We start from the raw sequence: 18,497 nt of genomic DNA on the forward strand, positions 1-18,497 counted from the left end.
CTGAGTGTTTTCTATCCACACATACTAATCATATGCATATACTATATTCCTGGCCTGAGTAGCAGGGAGCTGAAATGTTGCGCGATTTTTAACAGAATGTTCGAAAAAGTAGAGGGTCGACTTAACAGGTTAAACGGCTTGGAAAATTCTAGAAAACGATGTCATGGCTTTAGAAGCTTCTGATAGGCTAAGTGACATAATTTGAGTCAATTGGAGGTGTACCTGTATTTCAAGGCCTACCTTCAAACTCAGTGCCTCTTTGCTTGACATCATGGGAAAATCAAAAGAAATCAGCCAAGACAATAGTATGCAAGTATAAACACCATGGGACCACGTAGCCGTCATACCGCTCAGGAAGGAGACGTGTTCGGTCTCCTAGAGATGAACATACTTTGGTGCGAAAAGTGCAACGCAATTCCAAAACAGCAGCAAAGGACCTTGTGAAGATGCTGGAGGAAGCAAATACAAAAGTATCTATATCCACAGTAAAATGAGTCCTATATCGCCATAAACTGAAAGGTCGCTCAGCAAGGAAGAAGCCACTGCTCCAAAACCGCCATAAAAATGCCAGACAATGGTTTGCAACTGCACATGGGGACGAAGATCGTACTTTTTTGGAGAAATGTCCTCTGGTCTGATGAAACAAATAGAACTGTTTGGCCATAATGACCATCGTTGTGTTTGAAGGACAAAGGGGGATGCTTGCAAGCTGAAGAACACCAGCCCAACCGTGAATCACGGGGGTGGCAGCATCATGTTGTGGGGGTTCTTTGCTGCAGGAGGGACTGGTGCACTTCACAAAATAGATGGCATCATGAGGACAGAAAATTATATATTGAAGCAACATCTCAAGACATCAGTCAGGAAGTTAAAGCTTGGTCGCAAATGGAATGGGCCAAAATTCACCCAACATATTGTGGGACACTTGTGGAAGGCTACCTAAAACTTTTGACTCAAGTTAAACAATTTAAAGGCAATGCTACCAAATACTAGTTGAGTGTATGTTAACTTCTGACCCACTGGGAATGTGATGAAATAAATAAAAGCTGAAATAAATGTTCTCTACTATTATTTCACAGTCTTAAAATAAAGTGGTGATCCAAACTGACCTAAGACAGGGAATTTTTACTGTATGCTTCCGACTTCAACTGTACATATAATTTTTACCGATAGACCCTATTTCAAATCTAATTTCATAAGTCACATACACGTGATAAGCAGATGTTTTTGTGGGTGTAGCCAAATGTTTGTGCTTCTAGCTCCGACAGTGCAGTAATATCTAACAATTAATATCTAAGAAATTACATAACATATTCACACATCTATGTAGGAATGAATTAAGACTATATACATATGGACGAGCGATGTCAGAGCGAAATGAATTAAGATATAGTATAGAAAACAGTATATACACATGCCATGAGTAATGCCAGATATATAAACATTAAGTGACTAAGATACCGTAGAATACTATTGAATACTGTATACTCATATGAGATGAGTAGTGCAAGATATGTAAACATTACCATTGCCAGTGATTCCTAGTCTATGCCTTTTGGCAGCAGCCTCTAATGTGCTAGTGATGGCTGTTTAACAGTCTGATGGCCTTGAGATAGAAGCTGCTTTTCAGTCTCTCGGCCCCAGCTTTGATGCACCTATACTGACCTCATCTTCTGGATGATGGCGGGGTGAACAGGCAGTGGCTCGGGTAGTTGATGTCCTTGATGATCTTTTTGGCCTTCCTGTGACATACTTAGCATGTTTTTGACCAACATTAGGCCTTTATACTTAACCATCATAAATGGTAAGTACAGTATATTGTGTTATGACAAAATTACTAGCCTGTTTTTCTAATTTGAATCTTTTTTAGCACAGCCTACATTTTTCCCTCTGTACTGGAGGTTGATCCATTTCAGGTTTTACTGGTGCTACCTCTGCGAAGGCTGCCTCCACCGAAGATTAACCTAATTTAATTACTTCTGTGCATAATTGGGTGATGGGCGTAGAATACGCATCATGACTAGGTGAGAGGGGCCTCATCGGAATAAGGTGATTGTGTGAAATTCGTGCCATCGTGCCATGTCCGAAACGGAGCCTGCGGTTGGTTGGACAGGGTATCGCTGGCTGGGTGGAGCTTCTTATATGCCTGCAACTGGTTAGACTGGGAGGGTTGGTCTTAAAGGGTTCTGTAACAGGAGTCCTGTTTCCAACGCTCGGCTCCACACCGCCATGCCTGGCGAGCAATATGGCTCAGGGTCATCCATGAGAATGTGGATTTGTTTGTATCAACGCATGTGTGTTAGAGAGCCACTCTTGCTTGCCTGGTTGTATAGGTGGAATAAATATGTCAAATTCAACGGTGAGAAGTAGGGATGCACCTATATGACATTTTTGGCCGATATTTTCCTTGCCAAAAAACACGATACCGATAACTGATATTTAGAATTTGAGTGGCATTGTAGTACAGTTAAATAGTTGGAACACACACACTGACCAAAAGATTTTCGTTTCACTTGCTGTGCTGTTTCATGGTTCAGTCATTTAATTTTCACCCAGGATTTCCTCATACATGCCAAGCAGTGAAGTTTCATCTCTGTCTGTTGCCTCTTCTGTCGTGGGTCCTCTTCCTCGGTGCCAACTGTCACTGTGTCCGTTTCCATCTTGTCCATCTGTGTCTGTAGCATTTCACGTAAACCCTGTTTCTTGTCTGCGTCGAAGTAGCGGTCCTTGTACCTTGCATCAAGCATGGTGGCGACACAGTAAAGGCTCAGAGAGAATACCACCGACTCGCTTGTTCAGAGCCTCTAGTAGAGTACTTTTGCAAGTTTTAACCCGACGGTCTGTGTCGGCAGTTTTATTTAGCAGGTGTTTCAATGCCATGACAGAGGGTATGATGTCTGCTGCAGACGCAGCTGGTGAGCTTATTTATCGAGTCAGTTGTTCGAATGGAGCTAGGGGTGTGTTCATGTTTCAAACATGTTCTCAAATGCTATTGACATGGCAGCAGCGGTATGAGAACCAGCACATTCTATACGGCTTTCCTCAGTACAAAATCCTTGTCAACCCACTGTGCTTTCAGACTCCGCATGCACATGGGGCTGACATGGCTGACCCAAATGTCAGTTGTGAAGCTAATAGCATTGACGCTCATGGATATGCGTTTCAACAATACTGTGTAACATCAGGTAGGGCAACACCTGAAAAATAGCGCCCTACTTGGTTGTGTGTACTGGGGATCATGGTGCTGGACCAGTTGGCGAAAGCCAACATCATCCATGACAGAGAACGGTTGATTGTCAAGGGTAATGAATTCCAATTTCTTGCCGTTAATGGATTAGTACAATGCAGTAAATTATAGTATACTCAACTCTAAAGTACTGTACCATACAGGACTGTACTGAACTATACTCAACTTTTAAAAAAGATCTTTACTGTACGTTGTTCTTAACACGTGTAAAACATAAACGTCTATGATTGATTTGAACTAATCGTGAATGTCTATGTATGGGTCAAATCAATGCTCGACTGGACCAAAAATAAACATCGGTGGACATTGAAATTAATGCCGGCCCAGATCTTATCAAAAACATATTCTTTGGACGTTGAAATCAAGGCCAGGGCCGACTGACCAAATTTCATTCACTTTTCAACTTCCATTGACTTCCGGTGTTGGTTGGTGCTTAGATGCGGGTTACAATAAATGGAAAGAGAGGGGGCTTGTGTATGTGTGTGAGCGAGACACCAAAGAGTGCCTACAGCAGCACCTAGATCTTCTGTCAGATCTGGGCCCTGACAGTAAATCTCAGTAAGACAAAACATAATGGTGTTCGAAAAAAGGTCCAGTTGCCAGGACCACAAATACCAATTCCGTCTAGGCACCGTTGTCCTTGAGCACACAAACGACACCAACCTAGGCCTAAACAGCAGCACCACCGGTAACTTTCACAAAGCTGTGAACGATCTGAGACAAGGTAAGAAGGGCCTTCTACCCCATCAAAAGGAATGTAAATTTGACATCCCAATTAGGATCTGTCTAAAAACACGTTGGGGCAAAAAAGTATTTAGTCAGCCACCAATTGTGCAAGTTCTCCCACTTAAAAATATGAGAGAGGCCTGTAATTTTCATCATAGGTACACTTCAACTATGGCAGACAAAATGAGAAGGAAAAAAATACAGAAAATTACATTGTAGGATTTTTAATGAATTTATTTTCAAATTATGGTGGAAAATAAGTATTTGGTCACCTACAAACAAGTGAGATTTCTGGCTCTCACAGACCTGTAACTTCTTTAAGAGGCTCCTCTGTCCTCCCCTCATTACCTGTATTAATGGCACCTGTTTGAACTTGTTATCAGTATAAAAGACACGTGTCCACAACCTCAAACAGTCACACTCCTAACTCCACTATGGCCAAGACCAAAGAGCTGTCAAAGGACACCAGAAACAAAATTGTAGACCTGCACCAGGCTGGGAAGACTGACTCTGCAATAGGTAAGCAGCTTGGTTTGCAGAAATCAACTGTGGGAGCAATTATTATGGGAGCAACTGTGGGAGCAACTGTGAGATCAATTATTATTATTATTAGGGGCGACAGGGTAGCCTAGTGGTTAGAACGTTGGACTAGTAACCGAAAGACTGCAAGTTCAAATCCCCAAGCTGACAAGGTACAAATCTGTCGTTCTGCCCCTGAACAGGCAGTTAAGTTAACCCACTGTTCCTAGGCCGTCATTGAAGATAAGAATTTGTTCTTAACTGACTTGCCTAGTTAAATAAAGGTCAAAAAAAAAAAAAGGGAAATGGAAGACATACAAGACCACTGATAATCTCCCCCGATCTGGGGCTCCACGCAAGATCTCACCCCGTGGGGTCAAAATGATCTCAAGAACGGTGAGCAAAAATCCCAGAACCACGCGGGGGGACCTAGGGAATGACCTGCAGAGAGCTGGGACCCAAAGTAACAAAGCCTACCATCAGTAACACCCTATGCCGCCAAGGACTCAAATCCTGCAGTGCCAGACGTGTCCCCCTGCTTAAGCCAGTACATGTCCAGGCCCGTCTGAAGTTTGTCAGAGAGCATTTGGATGATCCAGAAGAAGATTGGGAGAATGTCATATGGTCAGATGAAACCAAAATAGAACATTTTGGTAAAAACTCAACTCGTTGTTTTCGGAGGACAAAGAATGCTGAGTTGCATCCAAAGAACACCATACCTACTGTGAAGCATGGGGGTGGAAACATCATGCTTTGGGGCTGTTTTTCTGCAAAGGGCCAAGGACGACTGATTTGTGTAAAGGAAAGAATGAATGGGGCCATGTATCGTGAGATTTTAAGTGAAAACCTCCTTCCATCAGCAAGGGCATTGAAGATGAAACGTGGCTGGGTCTTTCAGCATGACAATGATCCCAAACACACCGCCCGGGCAACGAAGGAGTGGCTTCGTAAGAAGCATTTCAAGGTCCTGGAGTGGCCTAGCCAGTCTCCAGATCTCAACCCCATAGAAAATCTTTGGAGGGAGTTGAAAGTCTGTGTTGCCCAGCAACAGCCCCAAAACATCACTGCTCTAGAGGAGATCTGCATGGAGGAATGGGCCAAAATACCAGCAAGTGTGTGAAAACCTTGTGAAGACTTACAGAAAACGTTTGACCTCTGTCATTGCCAACAAAGGGTATATAACAAAGTATTGAGAAAATTACAGGCCTCATCTTTTTAAGTGGGAAAACTTGCACAATTGGTGGCTGACTAAATACTTGTTTGCCCCACTGTACATGAATCAGTTATAGAACCCATTGCCCTTTATGGTTGAGATCGTATAACCAAGAATTCACAAAATGGGACAAACACCTAATTGAGACTCTGCAAACCCCCCCGTGTACAACGTACATCGGCAAATGATGCATGCATAGCAGAAGTCGGCCGATACCCAATAATGATCCAAATCCAGAAAAGAGACGTTTAAATTCTACAACAACTTAAAAGGAAGCGATTCCCAAGCTTTCCATAACAAAGCCATCACATACAGAGAGATTACCCTAGAGAAGAATCCCCTAAGCAAGTGGGTCATGGGGGTCTGTTCACAAAAAGAGCCCCAGGACAGCAACAGCAACACAATTAGACCCAACCAAATCACGAGAAAACAAAAACATAATTACTTGACACATTACTCTGTTTTCTGTTAAATTCTTTCCAAACTGGAATGATATTTGGCCCTGAAAGAGAGTACACAGTGGCAAAATACCTAACCACTATGACTGACCTTTTAAGGAAAGTTTAAGGAAAGAGAGACATATTTCCCTTGATTACACAGACCCACACAGATTTCGAAAACAAATCAAATGTTGATGAACTTCCATATATATTGGGTGAAATACCGCAGTGTGCCATCACAGCAGCAAGATTTTGTCACCTGTTGCTACAAGAAAAGGGCAACCAGTGAAGAACAAACACCATTGTAAATACAACCTATATTTGTGTTTATTTATTTCCCCTTTGTACATAATAATGAACTATTTGCCCGTTATAACACTATACATAGCCATATGACATTTTGTAACGTTGATTCCTTTGAAACCTTTGAGTTTACTGTTAATTTTTGATTGTTTAGTTCACTTTTGATTGTATTTGCAAGAGGGAGAGAGCCAGCTTTGACCACCAGCGTTTAACATAATAATATGCCAATTTAAGGGAAGACTACTGATTTCCCATTGTAGCCAATTCAATTGCAGTAATTCCTTTACTGATTTTAAGGAAATTCTGTTACCAATTTGTTTAAATTCAAGTTTTTAATAATTAAGAAACCAAATAGATATGGTTTCTACCTGGTTACTTCTGTGAACTTTCAATATCCTCCCTCAATAGTGAGAGAAATGAGAAAATATATTAAAGATATGTGGGCATTTGGTAACAGAATTAAGGCACAGGCCAATGTTTATTAAACAAAATATGTGTTGATATTAGTTGGCAGTGTCTTTACTTCTGCATTATTATGTGAACTTCACATGTTGGTGCTCATGGGGCCTTTTTTTTACATGGAAATGACCAGAGGTTAAAACATGCTATACTGTATGCAAAGGAAGTAGCCTAAGTCACGAGTAAATGTGTGCTATGAATGTTTTGTGGTTTCTCTCTCTCCTGCTCTATGACATCACCTTGTGAATAAACATTCTAGAGGTGTCTGGAATCAGTTCTGTTCCTCCTCCCTAACCCTGGTCTACGTCTGAACTGGGACCCTATGTCCGTAGTATAGGCCACAGTGTATTACTTTTGACCCTGGGTGCATCAAACATCCTCCAGAATGTTCTCTGTAGTCTACTCGGTGCCTTGTGTAGAGTGAGGTAGTGCTGAGTCATTGCCACAGTCTGATCTCACTTTCTGACACAACAGCCGAAGGGAGGTCACCTTATATTCTAAACCCTCACTGGATCTGTGTGTGTGTGTGTGCGTGCCAGCGAGCACGTGCGTGTGTGTCAAGGTTGGTCAACATACAATTATTTTAAAATGGTGTTCACTTTCCATCATGATTACATCCAAACTATAACCTCGTTTGGAGAGTGTAGGACGGGACTTCCCCAGACAGCCTAATTTCTGTCCCTCCCTGCTGCCTCTCAAAGGCTTAAGTTGATGAAAGGCTTTTCTATGTAGAGACACTTGGGAAAGCACCCATTAAGAAACCCTGGGCTGCAGTAGCTGATACAAGAGGTAACTGGCAGCTCTGGTAGACTATGTACCAAGTTGTTCTTGTCACAGTTTTAGGCTAAGATGAATTTGGTTTGTCCTATGTAACTCGGGCCATGTTTGCATCTTAATTTTGCAAGGTACATTCAATTTATATAGCCCTACTTGAATCAAACTGTCATTCACCCCCCCGTCCGTCCGGCCGCCCGTCCGTTTACTAGGGAATTGTGAACACATACATTGAACAGGGAGGGGTTGTACCGTAGCCTACTTGTTTTCTACTGTAGTGGATTATTTGATTGAGGTTTGGTGAACTGAGATTGAACCTGGCTGCTGTATTAGTAATGTGCTACTAGCAGGAGGCTGGGTTAGCTCCTCCCTACACACATCTTCTCCTTTAGGCAGACAGGCTGTGTCTGGGTCCCAAATGGTACCCTACTCCCTATACAGTGCACTGCTTTTGACCAGGACCCATTAGGAAATAGGGTGCCAGTCGGTGCATATCCTTTGAGTTTCACTGTAAATGTTTATTGAGTTTGTGTGCCTGGACATATTTAGAAGGAACCACTTTACAGAGCAAGATCTGACTAGCTATGTGACAAATTTAATATTTTGCTTAATGTTTCAACAAGAGGTCGACCGATTATGATTTCTTTCAACGCCGATACCGATTATGGGAGGACCAAAAAAGCCGATACCGATTTATTATTTTTAATTTAAAACTTCTCCCAGGTAAGAAGTTTTAGGTTGTAGTTATTATTGGAACTTTAGGACTATTTCCCTCTATACCATTTGTATTTCATTAACCTTTGACTATTGGATGTTCTTATAGGCACTTTTAGTATTGCCAGTGTAACAGTATAGCTTCCGTCCCTCTCCTTGCTTGAACCAGCAACACAACGACAACAGCCACCATCGAAGCAGCGTGCAGAGCATGCAGAGCTAGGGGAACAACTACTAGAAGGCTCAGAGCGAGTGATGAAACACTATTAGCGCGAGCTAACTAGCCAGCCATTTCACTTCGGTTACACCAGCCTCATCTCGGGAGTTGATAGGCTTGAAGTCATAAACAGCGCAATGCTTGACGCACAACGAAGAGCTGCTGGCAAAACGCACGAAAGTGCTGTTTGAATTCATGTTTACCCACCTGCTTCTGCCTTCCACCGCTCATTTAGATACTTGTATGCTCAGTCAGATTATATGCAACACAGTACACGCTAGATAATATCTAGTAATATCATCAACCATGTGTTGTTAACTAGTGATTATGATTGTTTTTTATAAGATAAGTTTAATGCTAGCTAGCAACTTACCTTGGATAACTGCATTCACGTAACACTCCTTGTGGAGTGCAACGAGAGAGAGGCAGGTTGTTAATGCGTTGGACGAGTTAACTGTAAGGTTGCAAGATTGGATCCCCCGAGCTGACATGGTGTAAATCTGTCGTTCTGCCCCTGAACAAGGCAGTTAACCCACAGTTCCTAGGCCGTCATTGAGAATAAGAATGTGTTCTTACCTTTATTAACTAGGCAGGTCAGTTATTAATTATTATTTTAAAAAAGAAATAGGCGCTCAAAAATTCCAATTTCAGATTGTTATGAAAACTTGAAATCGGCCCTAATTAATCGGCCATTCCGATTAATCGGTCGACCTCCTAGTTTCAACCGCTGTTTTAAAAAAATCTGTTTTCCATTAAAATTTCAAGAAATATTCATAACATTCCACACCAATTCACAATGCAGAATAATGGTCCTCTTATGTATGTACAGTGCTTGAGTTGGGCAGGAGCTCACCGGAGGCGAGTACCGGCACTTCACATTTTCTACTGCTTGGGCTCCTTCACCTTTTAAAGAATATTATCTCAAGAGTATTGTGGCGCTCCTGTACCTAAATATAAACAGTACTGGCATCTATTCCAGTCCAAGTCAAGCACTGCATATGTATGACCGCTAGGGTCGGGCAATGAAATTATGTCTACCTCGGTTTTTATACAAATACACTTGATAGCTCTGCGGCGTGTTTGTTTGTAAGGTTGCATTACAGCTTTTTAAATGCCGACACGAAGGGCATTTTACTTGTCTGTAAAGTAATGCCGCTTCTGAAGTGGAATTCATGTCTATCTCTAGACAACCAGAACTGTCAAATCAAATAATTTTGAGCTGTCTGTGCAGACCGCTCTCTCCTATAAAAAAAAAGTGCCTCAAAGTTTGTTAAATACAGTGACTTACCAAGACATTCAGTGGAATTGACTCCTAAGATTTTGTATTTTTGGAATGGAGGTGACTGATTACTTGTACTTCCGAGAACACAAACGAACACAAGTGAACTAGCAAGGGACTGTGAGAGAGAGGAGGGGCACTGTTTAGATAGGCATAGTGCAGGGTTCTGTTTCTATCTATCGGCAATCAAAGTTGTATCTCGCAATGGTGTGCTGTAATTTTGCAATTTCTTGCCTCGTAACTTTCATTAAATAGGCTAGGATGTTCTACATGCAACAGGCAGACTGAACACACACTCACATCATCAGCGAAGAGAGAGCAGGCTGCACTGATTTGAATTTTGTGGGTGACTTGGGCAGGAGATTTAATTCACTGTTCAAATACTATCAATATTTATTTTCCTGATATTCACAATATAAAAAATTTACCAATCACAATGATGCAAACAGCTGAGGTGTAATCATAAGCTAATAATTAACCAAAACAATAGTTTCTATTGGATAAATTCGGCTCGTCCCTTCCCGCTTCGTTACGTTTGTTTCCATCTAGGAAATGTTTTGCAACATAATGTAATAAATACGTCTCAGACAGTGCGCAGGTGTTTCCAGGGTGCTATATAGCAGCACGTTTTTTTGGCTAAGAGTAGCCTAGGCTAACAACAAAAGTGAAAGAGAAGTCTGATGTTTCCCATCATAGAACTGATTTTGTTAAAAAAAAAATAAAATAAAAAAATTCTGACACGTTTTTTTTTTTGTTGGATTTTATTTTTTGTATTGATCTGCCGGCAGGTCTTGAGGACTCACCATTGGTGTGTGTGCCTGTAGGCTAATTGCTATTTGAAGTTGGGAAAATAGCATACCGTTGTCAGGGCTGACCATAGGGCTTCATGCACTATGATAATAAAAATACCTTTTCATGTAAAATGCAACCCATAGCCCAGCCCATAAGTGTGAAAATGAGCTTGAAAATAAAGCAATTACTTTGTGAGTCCTCAGAACTGTCAGCTACATTTACAGTGCACAACTGTAAACAATGACTGTCAACACCACGTTGCGTCTGAAGCAGCAGTAGCTCAAAGAGCCTCAAGTAAACACTACATTATAAAGTTTTGTTTTATTCGATTAAGCATTTCAAATGTCATAGTATGTCCTTGTGTGTAACAATGTAACTTGGACAATATAATTTAGATCAAGGTTTTTCATTGTTAAAATAGGCCTAAAAATGATCTCCAAAAATGGAATACTCTCAATTGTCTGTTCGGATATCCGGATATTTGATTAGCCGTGCCCATCCCCAGAGAGAGAGAGAGAGTGTGTGTGTTTGGTAATCATGCGTGTATTAAACATCTTCTATTATTTCCTTCACCTTTAAATAGACCTAATGTCTGCCCTGCTCTTGCTAGGTGCTGCTATTTCATTGGCTCTGGGCTCTGGCTATTGTCTCAGTTGATATTTGACACAGCTGCATGGTTCTAGTGTGACGTGACTAAATGCCAACCTACAGTTACACTCCTCCTTAAAGAGATGCTTGGGTTGACTCATAACCCGCAGTCCCCGCTGTTACATCTGTGGCTCGGTCGTGTTTATGGTCATGAAATGTTGTGTGGAGGAAGGGCAGGTGGATGGCTGGCGGGTTGAATAAAGAGAAAACAATACCTTAAGTCCATAAATGCATTATTCTTGTGCAATTTATATCTATAGGCTACATTGAAGCTGTGAAATGGAGAGTTGAAAATAAGAGGGGGGGCAGAAAAGTAATGTTTGGGAACGATTTGGGTATGTGGTGATTGTGAGGTGCTATACAAATTCAACAGGCACAAGACAGGGACTTCAAATAGGCCTATGGCACGACAAGGGAGTTGTAGCCTACTGTTCAGATGGGATACATGGAAACTGAAATCTGCACACCAACTGTTGGTCTATAACCTCTCACATAGACTTTAATATTAATTCCTGCAGAATAAGGCATTTCTTACAGTAAAATAAAACACCAAATGTAGGCCACATTTTGACTTGGGAACAGGAGTGGAGAAATATGATCTCTTTCATTCAGCATCTTGAGAGAATGAAAATGGCTGTTAGCACCTTTACAGACGGTCTCTATGTTTATCAGCATCATAAAGCTGATAGTATTTCAACCACTAAATCCAAAAGGAACTGAAATCTTATCAGAAACATGTTAGGTTGTTTTCACAGCTTTCTGTGTCCTTACAATCGGTCAAACTGATGTCATTTGGACATTTTAATTTTCTCCCTGGTCCCTAAAAGGTTTTTCTCCTTGGAAGAATCAGAGATGACAGAGAACTTTACAGACGTCAACTAGATTGAAGCATTCACTCTATCGATTTATGATATTCTGGTAAGCAATGGTTTATTTTGTATTCTAGGGCAACATACTGTGTAATGACAGAAGATAAACGACATGTATCTAATTATAGACAAGCTGACTAACATGGCCCCCCCGCAACAGCCAGTGAAAGTGCAGGGCGCCATATTGAAAACAACTAAAATCTCATTATTAAAATTCCTCAAGCAAACACGTATTTTACACAATTTTAAAGATTACATTCTCGTTAATCCAGCCACAGTGTCTGAATATAAAAAGGATTTACAGCGAAAGCACCACAAACGATTGTTAGGTCACCACCAAGTCACAGAAAAACACAGCCATTTTTTCCAGCCAAAGAAAAAAGCAGAAATGGAGATAAAAATAGAGATAAAATGAATCACTAACCTTTGATGACCTTCATCAGATGACACTCATAGTACTTCATTTTACACACTACATGTATGTTTTGTTCGATAAAGTTCATATTTAAACACTTTTTTAAACAATCTGAGTTTACATTGGCGCGTTACATTCAGTAGTTCTAAAACATGCGGTGATATTGCAGAGAGCCACGTCAATTTACAGAAATACTCATAATAAACATTGATAAAGATATGACTATTATACATGGAATTTTTAGATAAACTTCTCCCTAATGCAACCGCTGTGTAAGATTTATTTTTTAAAAACTTTACGGAGATAGCAAACCATGCAAACCATCAATAGTACAGCCTTTTGACAACAAAGCACCTAAAAAGATACCCGCCATATTAGGCAGTCAACATTACTGAGAAATACCATTTTAAATATTCACTTACCTTTGACGATCTTCATCAGAATGCACTCCCAGGAATCTCAGTTCCACCATAAATGTTTTGATTTGTTTGATAATGTTCATCAGTTATGTCGAAATATCTTCTTTTGTTAGGGCGTTTGGTAAACAAATCCAAAAGCGCGTTCAGGTCGCGCCGAACGTCGGACCAAAAGTTCCGTTACAGCCCGTAGAAACATGCCAACCTAAGTATGGAATCAATCTTCAGGATGTTTTTAACATAAAACTTAATTCATCTTCCAACCGGACAATTCCTTTGTCTGTACAAATGAAGTGGAAGGTAGCTAGCTACCTTTCACGTGAGCGCGCCAGACAGAGGCTGTGGCACTCTGCCAGACCACTCACTCAAAGAGACCTTATGAGCCCCTCCTTTAGAGTAGAATCGTCAAAACAGGTTCTAAATACTGTTGACATCTAGTGTAAGCCTTGGGAAGTGAAACATAACTAATATCCCACTATATCTTCAATGGGGGCTGAGTTGAAAAACTACAAACCTCAGATTTCCCACGTCCTGGTTGGATTTTTCTCAGGTTTTCTCCTGCCATATGAGTTTTGTTACACTCACAGACCTCATTTAAACAGTTTTAGAAACTTCAGAGTGTTTTCTATCCAATACAAATAATAATGTGCATATACAGTGGGGGGGGGGGAGTATTTAGTCAGCCACCAATTGTGCAAGTTGCAAATAAATAAATAAAACATTTTACAATGTGATTTTCTGGATTTTTTTCCCCCTCATTTTGTCTGTCATAGTTGAAGTGTACCTATGATGAAAATTACAGGCCTCTCATCTTTTAAGTGGGAGAACTTGCACAATTGGTGGCTGACTAAATACTTTTTTTGCCCCACTGTATTAGCATCTGGGACAGAGTAGGAGGCAGTTCACTATGGGCATGCTATTCATCCAAAAGTGAAAATGCTTCCAACCTATCCCAAAAAGGTTAAAGTGGGGCCTTCCATCCCCACCTGACCCCTCAACATATGGTAGCAGCAGCACAGATGATGGGTTCAGATTAGCACGGTTAAGTTGACCTCTCAGGTAAACATACACCTCCAGAATGTTCTAGAATCTGTTCACTACTTAAGCCGTCTCCCCACTCAACCAGCAACATAAGGGAACAGCCTTAGGAAAACTCACCAAAGAGCATTTCTGAAAAGTGCTTCCAGAAATGGCTTTCGATAAACTCAAATGACTCGGGCCTTCCCGTCCCCCTCTTGTACTCTTTCTCTCCCTTACATTTTCCCCCAATTTTGTGAGGAGATATGCCCTGATCTGCATTGCTGTTCAACATTCCCCACCTACCAATCGTGCAGAGCTGTCTGATTGGTTGCACTGACTGTCATTCAGCTTCAATTGATTGTCAGTGTTTTGCTGTCAATAAGATGTGGTTGGCCAGAGGGGAACAACTTGCTTCCTCACACCTCCCCACCCCCCTACTGCAGTAACTCTTCGTCCCAGCCTATCCATGGCTGTCACACGCAAGGCATTTTGAGTAAAACATTATCACAAGATTAGGATGAATATGACACGTCCCTCCCCCCCTCGTCAGTTCTCAGCAGCTGGCCTTATTTTGAAGGTGTTGCCATTTGCATTTTCAGTTTCTTTTTGGGAACTTCTTGCCTTTCTGCTTGCTCGCGCTGTTGCGTAAAATATTGCAGCTGCTCAACGACACATCGATAGGTCCATATTTCCTCATTTACTTGTGACTGTTAAGAAAACACCCCCGTTGAGAAACGATCACTATTGCAACATACATGTTTTGAGTCAAATTGGAAAAAGGAATTTAACATCTAGGAAGTAGGAATAGTTTGAATGTCTGGTTTTTGATGTACTGGGTCGATAGCCCAGCAAATGCTTTGCATTTAGCTTGAAGATGAAACATGGGGACATTGTTTTTGCCTTGTAATGAAGACGTAGGCTACACGATTGCATAAGACAAGCCTACGTGATTCTCTACATTATTGCATTTCTTTACGTTATTGCATTTGTTGACAAATGTAGTGAAGCTGAACACAACACTGCCTTTTTTTGTGATTTTTAAGCCTAGCCCTAATCTAATAGGAAATGATGGAGCATGTAGCCTATCCTATTATGCAGCTACACAATGTAACCCAACACCTGTGTCATCCATCACCACACCCTTCGGAGCTGCAGTTTTACAGCACGGCACCCTTTCAGAGCATAATAACACACCAATCTGCTCTCTCTCTATCCCTCTTAGTTTACTTCTCAGAAAATGAATAGTGATTTCATGTAGCGTCTTGTCAGCCTGGCCTGTTTGTATTCATGACTGAACATTTCTTAGCTATATTGGATTTTTCCATTGAGCAGTTATGTAAGAAGAATTTGCACTTGTGAAGCTAGCCAGCCACCTACATATTTTTCCTTCCACCATTAGGATTTACCTGCCTTCTCCTCAGTCTACCCTCCCTTGTTCTTGAATTACATTAGCCAGGCAGCCTGCCAAATATTTAACCAAATTGCACATTGAAACGGTGAGCTTAGCGTGGCTACGGGGTCTTAAAAGCCCCCTCTGAGCTCCATGAGAATACTTTGAAAATACAGATGTGACCCCTGGTAGGGTACTTTCCCATCACACCCCCCCCAACATTAGTCTACTGCTTGGCTGCTGAAATCCCCCTTGTCTGGAGGCGTTTCGGTAGGCCTTCGCTCCAGCTAGGGCTCTGACCTACATTTTGTGAGATCAGCTGTTGCCTCTTGTGTCCCATGCAGACATAAATTAAGCTACATAGCTCCTCTCAATGTAGTTGTGCTGGTAAATTCCCCCCCACTTCACTCTCTATCCTCCAGCTATGGTTTCATCTACACACCTGCTCCTCTATGCTCCAGAAACATGTCAGTGATATCTGATGGGTTCATATGTATTCAAAGCTTCAGCAACCGGTTTTCTTGCAGAGTAGTAATGTGGTATTGGGGCCAGATCATTATGACTACTATAGGCAAAATTGAGGCATCACACAGAATCATCTTGGTGTGGTGTAAGACTGGTTTGGATGACCCTGAATGATGATTTGTCAAGGTTGAACATTTGAAATGGCACACGGATGTTGTGCTGTGTTCATGTAAATCTCTGACACAAACTCTCTCTACCCCTCTTTCTCCTTTTCTCCGACTTCCTCCCTCTCCTAGGCTGTCCTCTGGCGAGGCAGTAGGTGGGTGGTGTGCAGCTGGCCTCGGCACCGGGAGAGGCCCCCTCGCCCGCCCCCCCTCCCCCCCTGTGCTGCATGGCTGCGATGGCGCCCGCTCTAACCGACGCGCCGGCCGAAGCTCACCGCATCCGCTTCAAACTGGCTCCGCCCTCCTCCAACCTCTCCTCGAGCGGTGTGGAGAGCAACGGCGGCACCAGTCACATCCTCGTCTCCAGCAACGGCGCTGTCAAGCGCAAGGCCTCTGAAGAGCGCGGTCCCCACGGGGGGTCCATCACAGGTAAGGGGAATGAGGAGCTGACGCGAAGCAACGAGGCTTCTTCCACACCTCTTGGGAAACTACAGCCGCTGGTGGCGTCGTACCTGTGCTCAGACGTGACGTCCGTTCCCTCTACCAAGGAGTCACTTAAGCTGCAAGGCGTCCTGCTGCAGAAACACGGCCTTCTGCCCAGCTTCCTGCCCAGGAAACACAAGACACTGGAGCTCTCAGAGGAGCAGCTCAAGAGCATCATGAGTAACAGCAGAGGAGGTGGTCCCCCTGCCCTGTCAAGCCCACCGGTCAACGGCGTGGCTAAGAAGTTTGCCAAAAACGGGCCGGACCGGGACAGTATGACAACGGTCAATGGAGGTAATAACAGGCCTCCTGCTGGACATGGACTGGACTCCCCGGTGCCCCAACCCAACACGGCTGCCTCTAGAGGAAACTCTCCTATCAATGGGGGAGGGGAGCACCAGCAGCCCACAGGACTGTCCTACAACCCTGCTGGAAACCCTGAACAGCCAGCACCCCCCGCAGCCTCCACCAACACCCCTATGGACTGCCCCGACAGCAAACCCTCCGAACGGCCACCATCGCTGGCCACGGACACATCATCCCTTTCCCCAACGGACCGACAGACCTCCCTGGGCATGGGCAGCCTTGGAGTGGACGTTAAGGAGCGGTCTCAGCAGAGCAAGAGCCGGCAGGGTGAGATTGAGGGGCGTCTACGGCGCCTGAGGAAGCGCCTCCAGGTGGTTCAGGCCAAGCAGGTGGAGCACCACGTCCAACAGCAGCTGGGTGGGCTCCTGGAGAGCACACTGGGGCCACTGGATGCCCTCCGAACTGGCGGGAGACGAGGAGGCCAGGACGCCCCTCTCACCCTGCAGGAGAGGGAGGGGCTTGGGCGATTCCTGAAGGACGGTTCTGTACCGGCGGAGCTGGAGCGTCTGTCCCTCAGCTGCACCACCAACCTGAGGTCCACGGAGAGCGCCTTCGACTCGGACGCCACAGAGAGCAGCTCCGGAGGAGAGACTGACGTGGAGGAGGACGAGCTCACCAAGGTGGACATCGAGCAGCGACACATCTCTCTGTAAGTACCTAATACCTGGACAAAATGTTTATTAGGTTTTTTTTTTCAGCACAACAGTAAAATGAATTGGATAAAGACAGAGTGGAATGGGCTTTTTTGAATGGGGGAATGTTTACTAAATTGGAGTTTAGGATGGGGAGAAAGCAGAGAGTGAGTCAGCGACTGAAGTAGTGGAAAATACAACGATGCTAGAGTGTGTGACAGGGAGGGACTTCATCCAGGCTTGGTTTGTTAGCCACTGGGGATCTGTAGCCTTGTTTTAGCAGTAACACACTGCCAGTTTCAGGGTTCATCTCCAGTTTACCACTCTCTGCTGCTGAAAGTAAGCCCAATCCAGGCCCATTCATGTTACTTACACACGCGCGTGTGTGTGCGGTACATCTTCCTGGTCCTGTGTTCATGAGGATGTGGCTTTCACCCTCCTTTGTGTGGAAGGTCACCCTGATGGAAGTGATGGGTAATGAAAGTGAATGAAACCCCTGTTGTGTTCTGATGCTGCGGTGCAGTGCTGTCCTCTGCTTCAAACACACTTTTTTTTATGTCTTCAGGGATAAGCCTGGATCTAAGGCATTTACCAGAGAAGTGAAGGCAGAGATATCCAGAAGAAGCTGGCATGGCCCCCGGTTAGGTTAATTCCAGTGCTGTTGTTATCTTATGTCCGATATTGCTGATCCTTTGCCTTGTTGACTCCATTGGATGAGTCACTTAATGTGATCAACGTAAGAGTAGATTTTAACCTATGTGGGTGTTTCAATCTCTTTTTTTTTACATGCAGATGCAATGATGTAGGAGTAGATTGACATTTCACCCTCAAGTATTCAGTATTGGTCCTATGTTAACTTTTTGAATAGCGCTGGCTAGCTTTTCCTGGTTATGCTAGATGTTCCTATTCAGTTGGATTGGCCTTTTCTTTATGATCCTCAGTGCCC

General features: G+C 43.1%; 1 protein-coding gene across 4 annotated transcripts in view; it reads left to right on the forward strand.

Moving 5' to 3' along the window:
* The window catches only part of LOC118365167 (KAT8 regulatory NSL complex subunit 1-like), a 75,887-nt gene that overhangs the window by 16,458 nt on the left and 40,932 nt on the right, over positions 1 to 18,497 (forward strand). For all 4 annotated transcript variants that reach the window (XM_035747139.2, XM_052490701.1, XM_035747142.2 and 1 more), the window contains one exon: positions 16,203 to 17,568. In XM_035747139.2, the coding sequence (XP_035603032.1) occupies positions 16,298 to 17,568 (1,271 nt within the window). In that variant the 5' untranslated portion in view covers positions 16,203 to 16,297. The remainder of the gene's footprint in view (positions 1 to 16,202; positions 17,569 to 18,497) is intronic.

Source organism: Oncorhynchus keta, chromosome 32, assembly GCF_023373465.1.
Source record: "Oncorhynchus keta strain PuntledgeMale-10-30-2019 chromosome 32, Oket_V2, whole genome shotgun sequence".
NCBI lineage: Eukaryota > Metazoa > Chordata > Actinopteri > Salmoniformes > Salmonidae > Oncorhynchus > Oncorhynchus keta.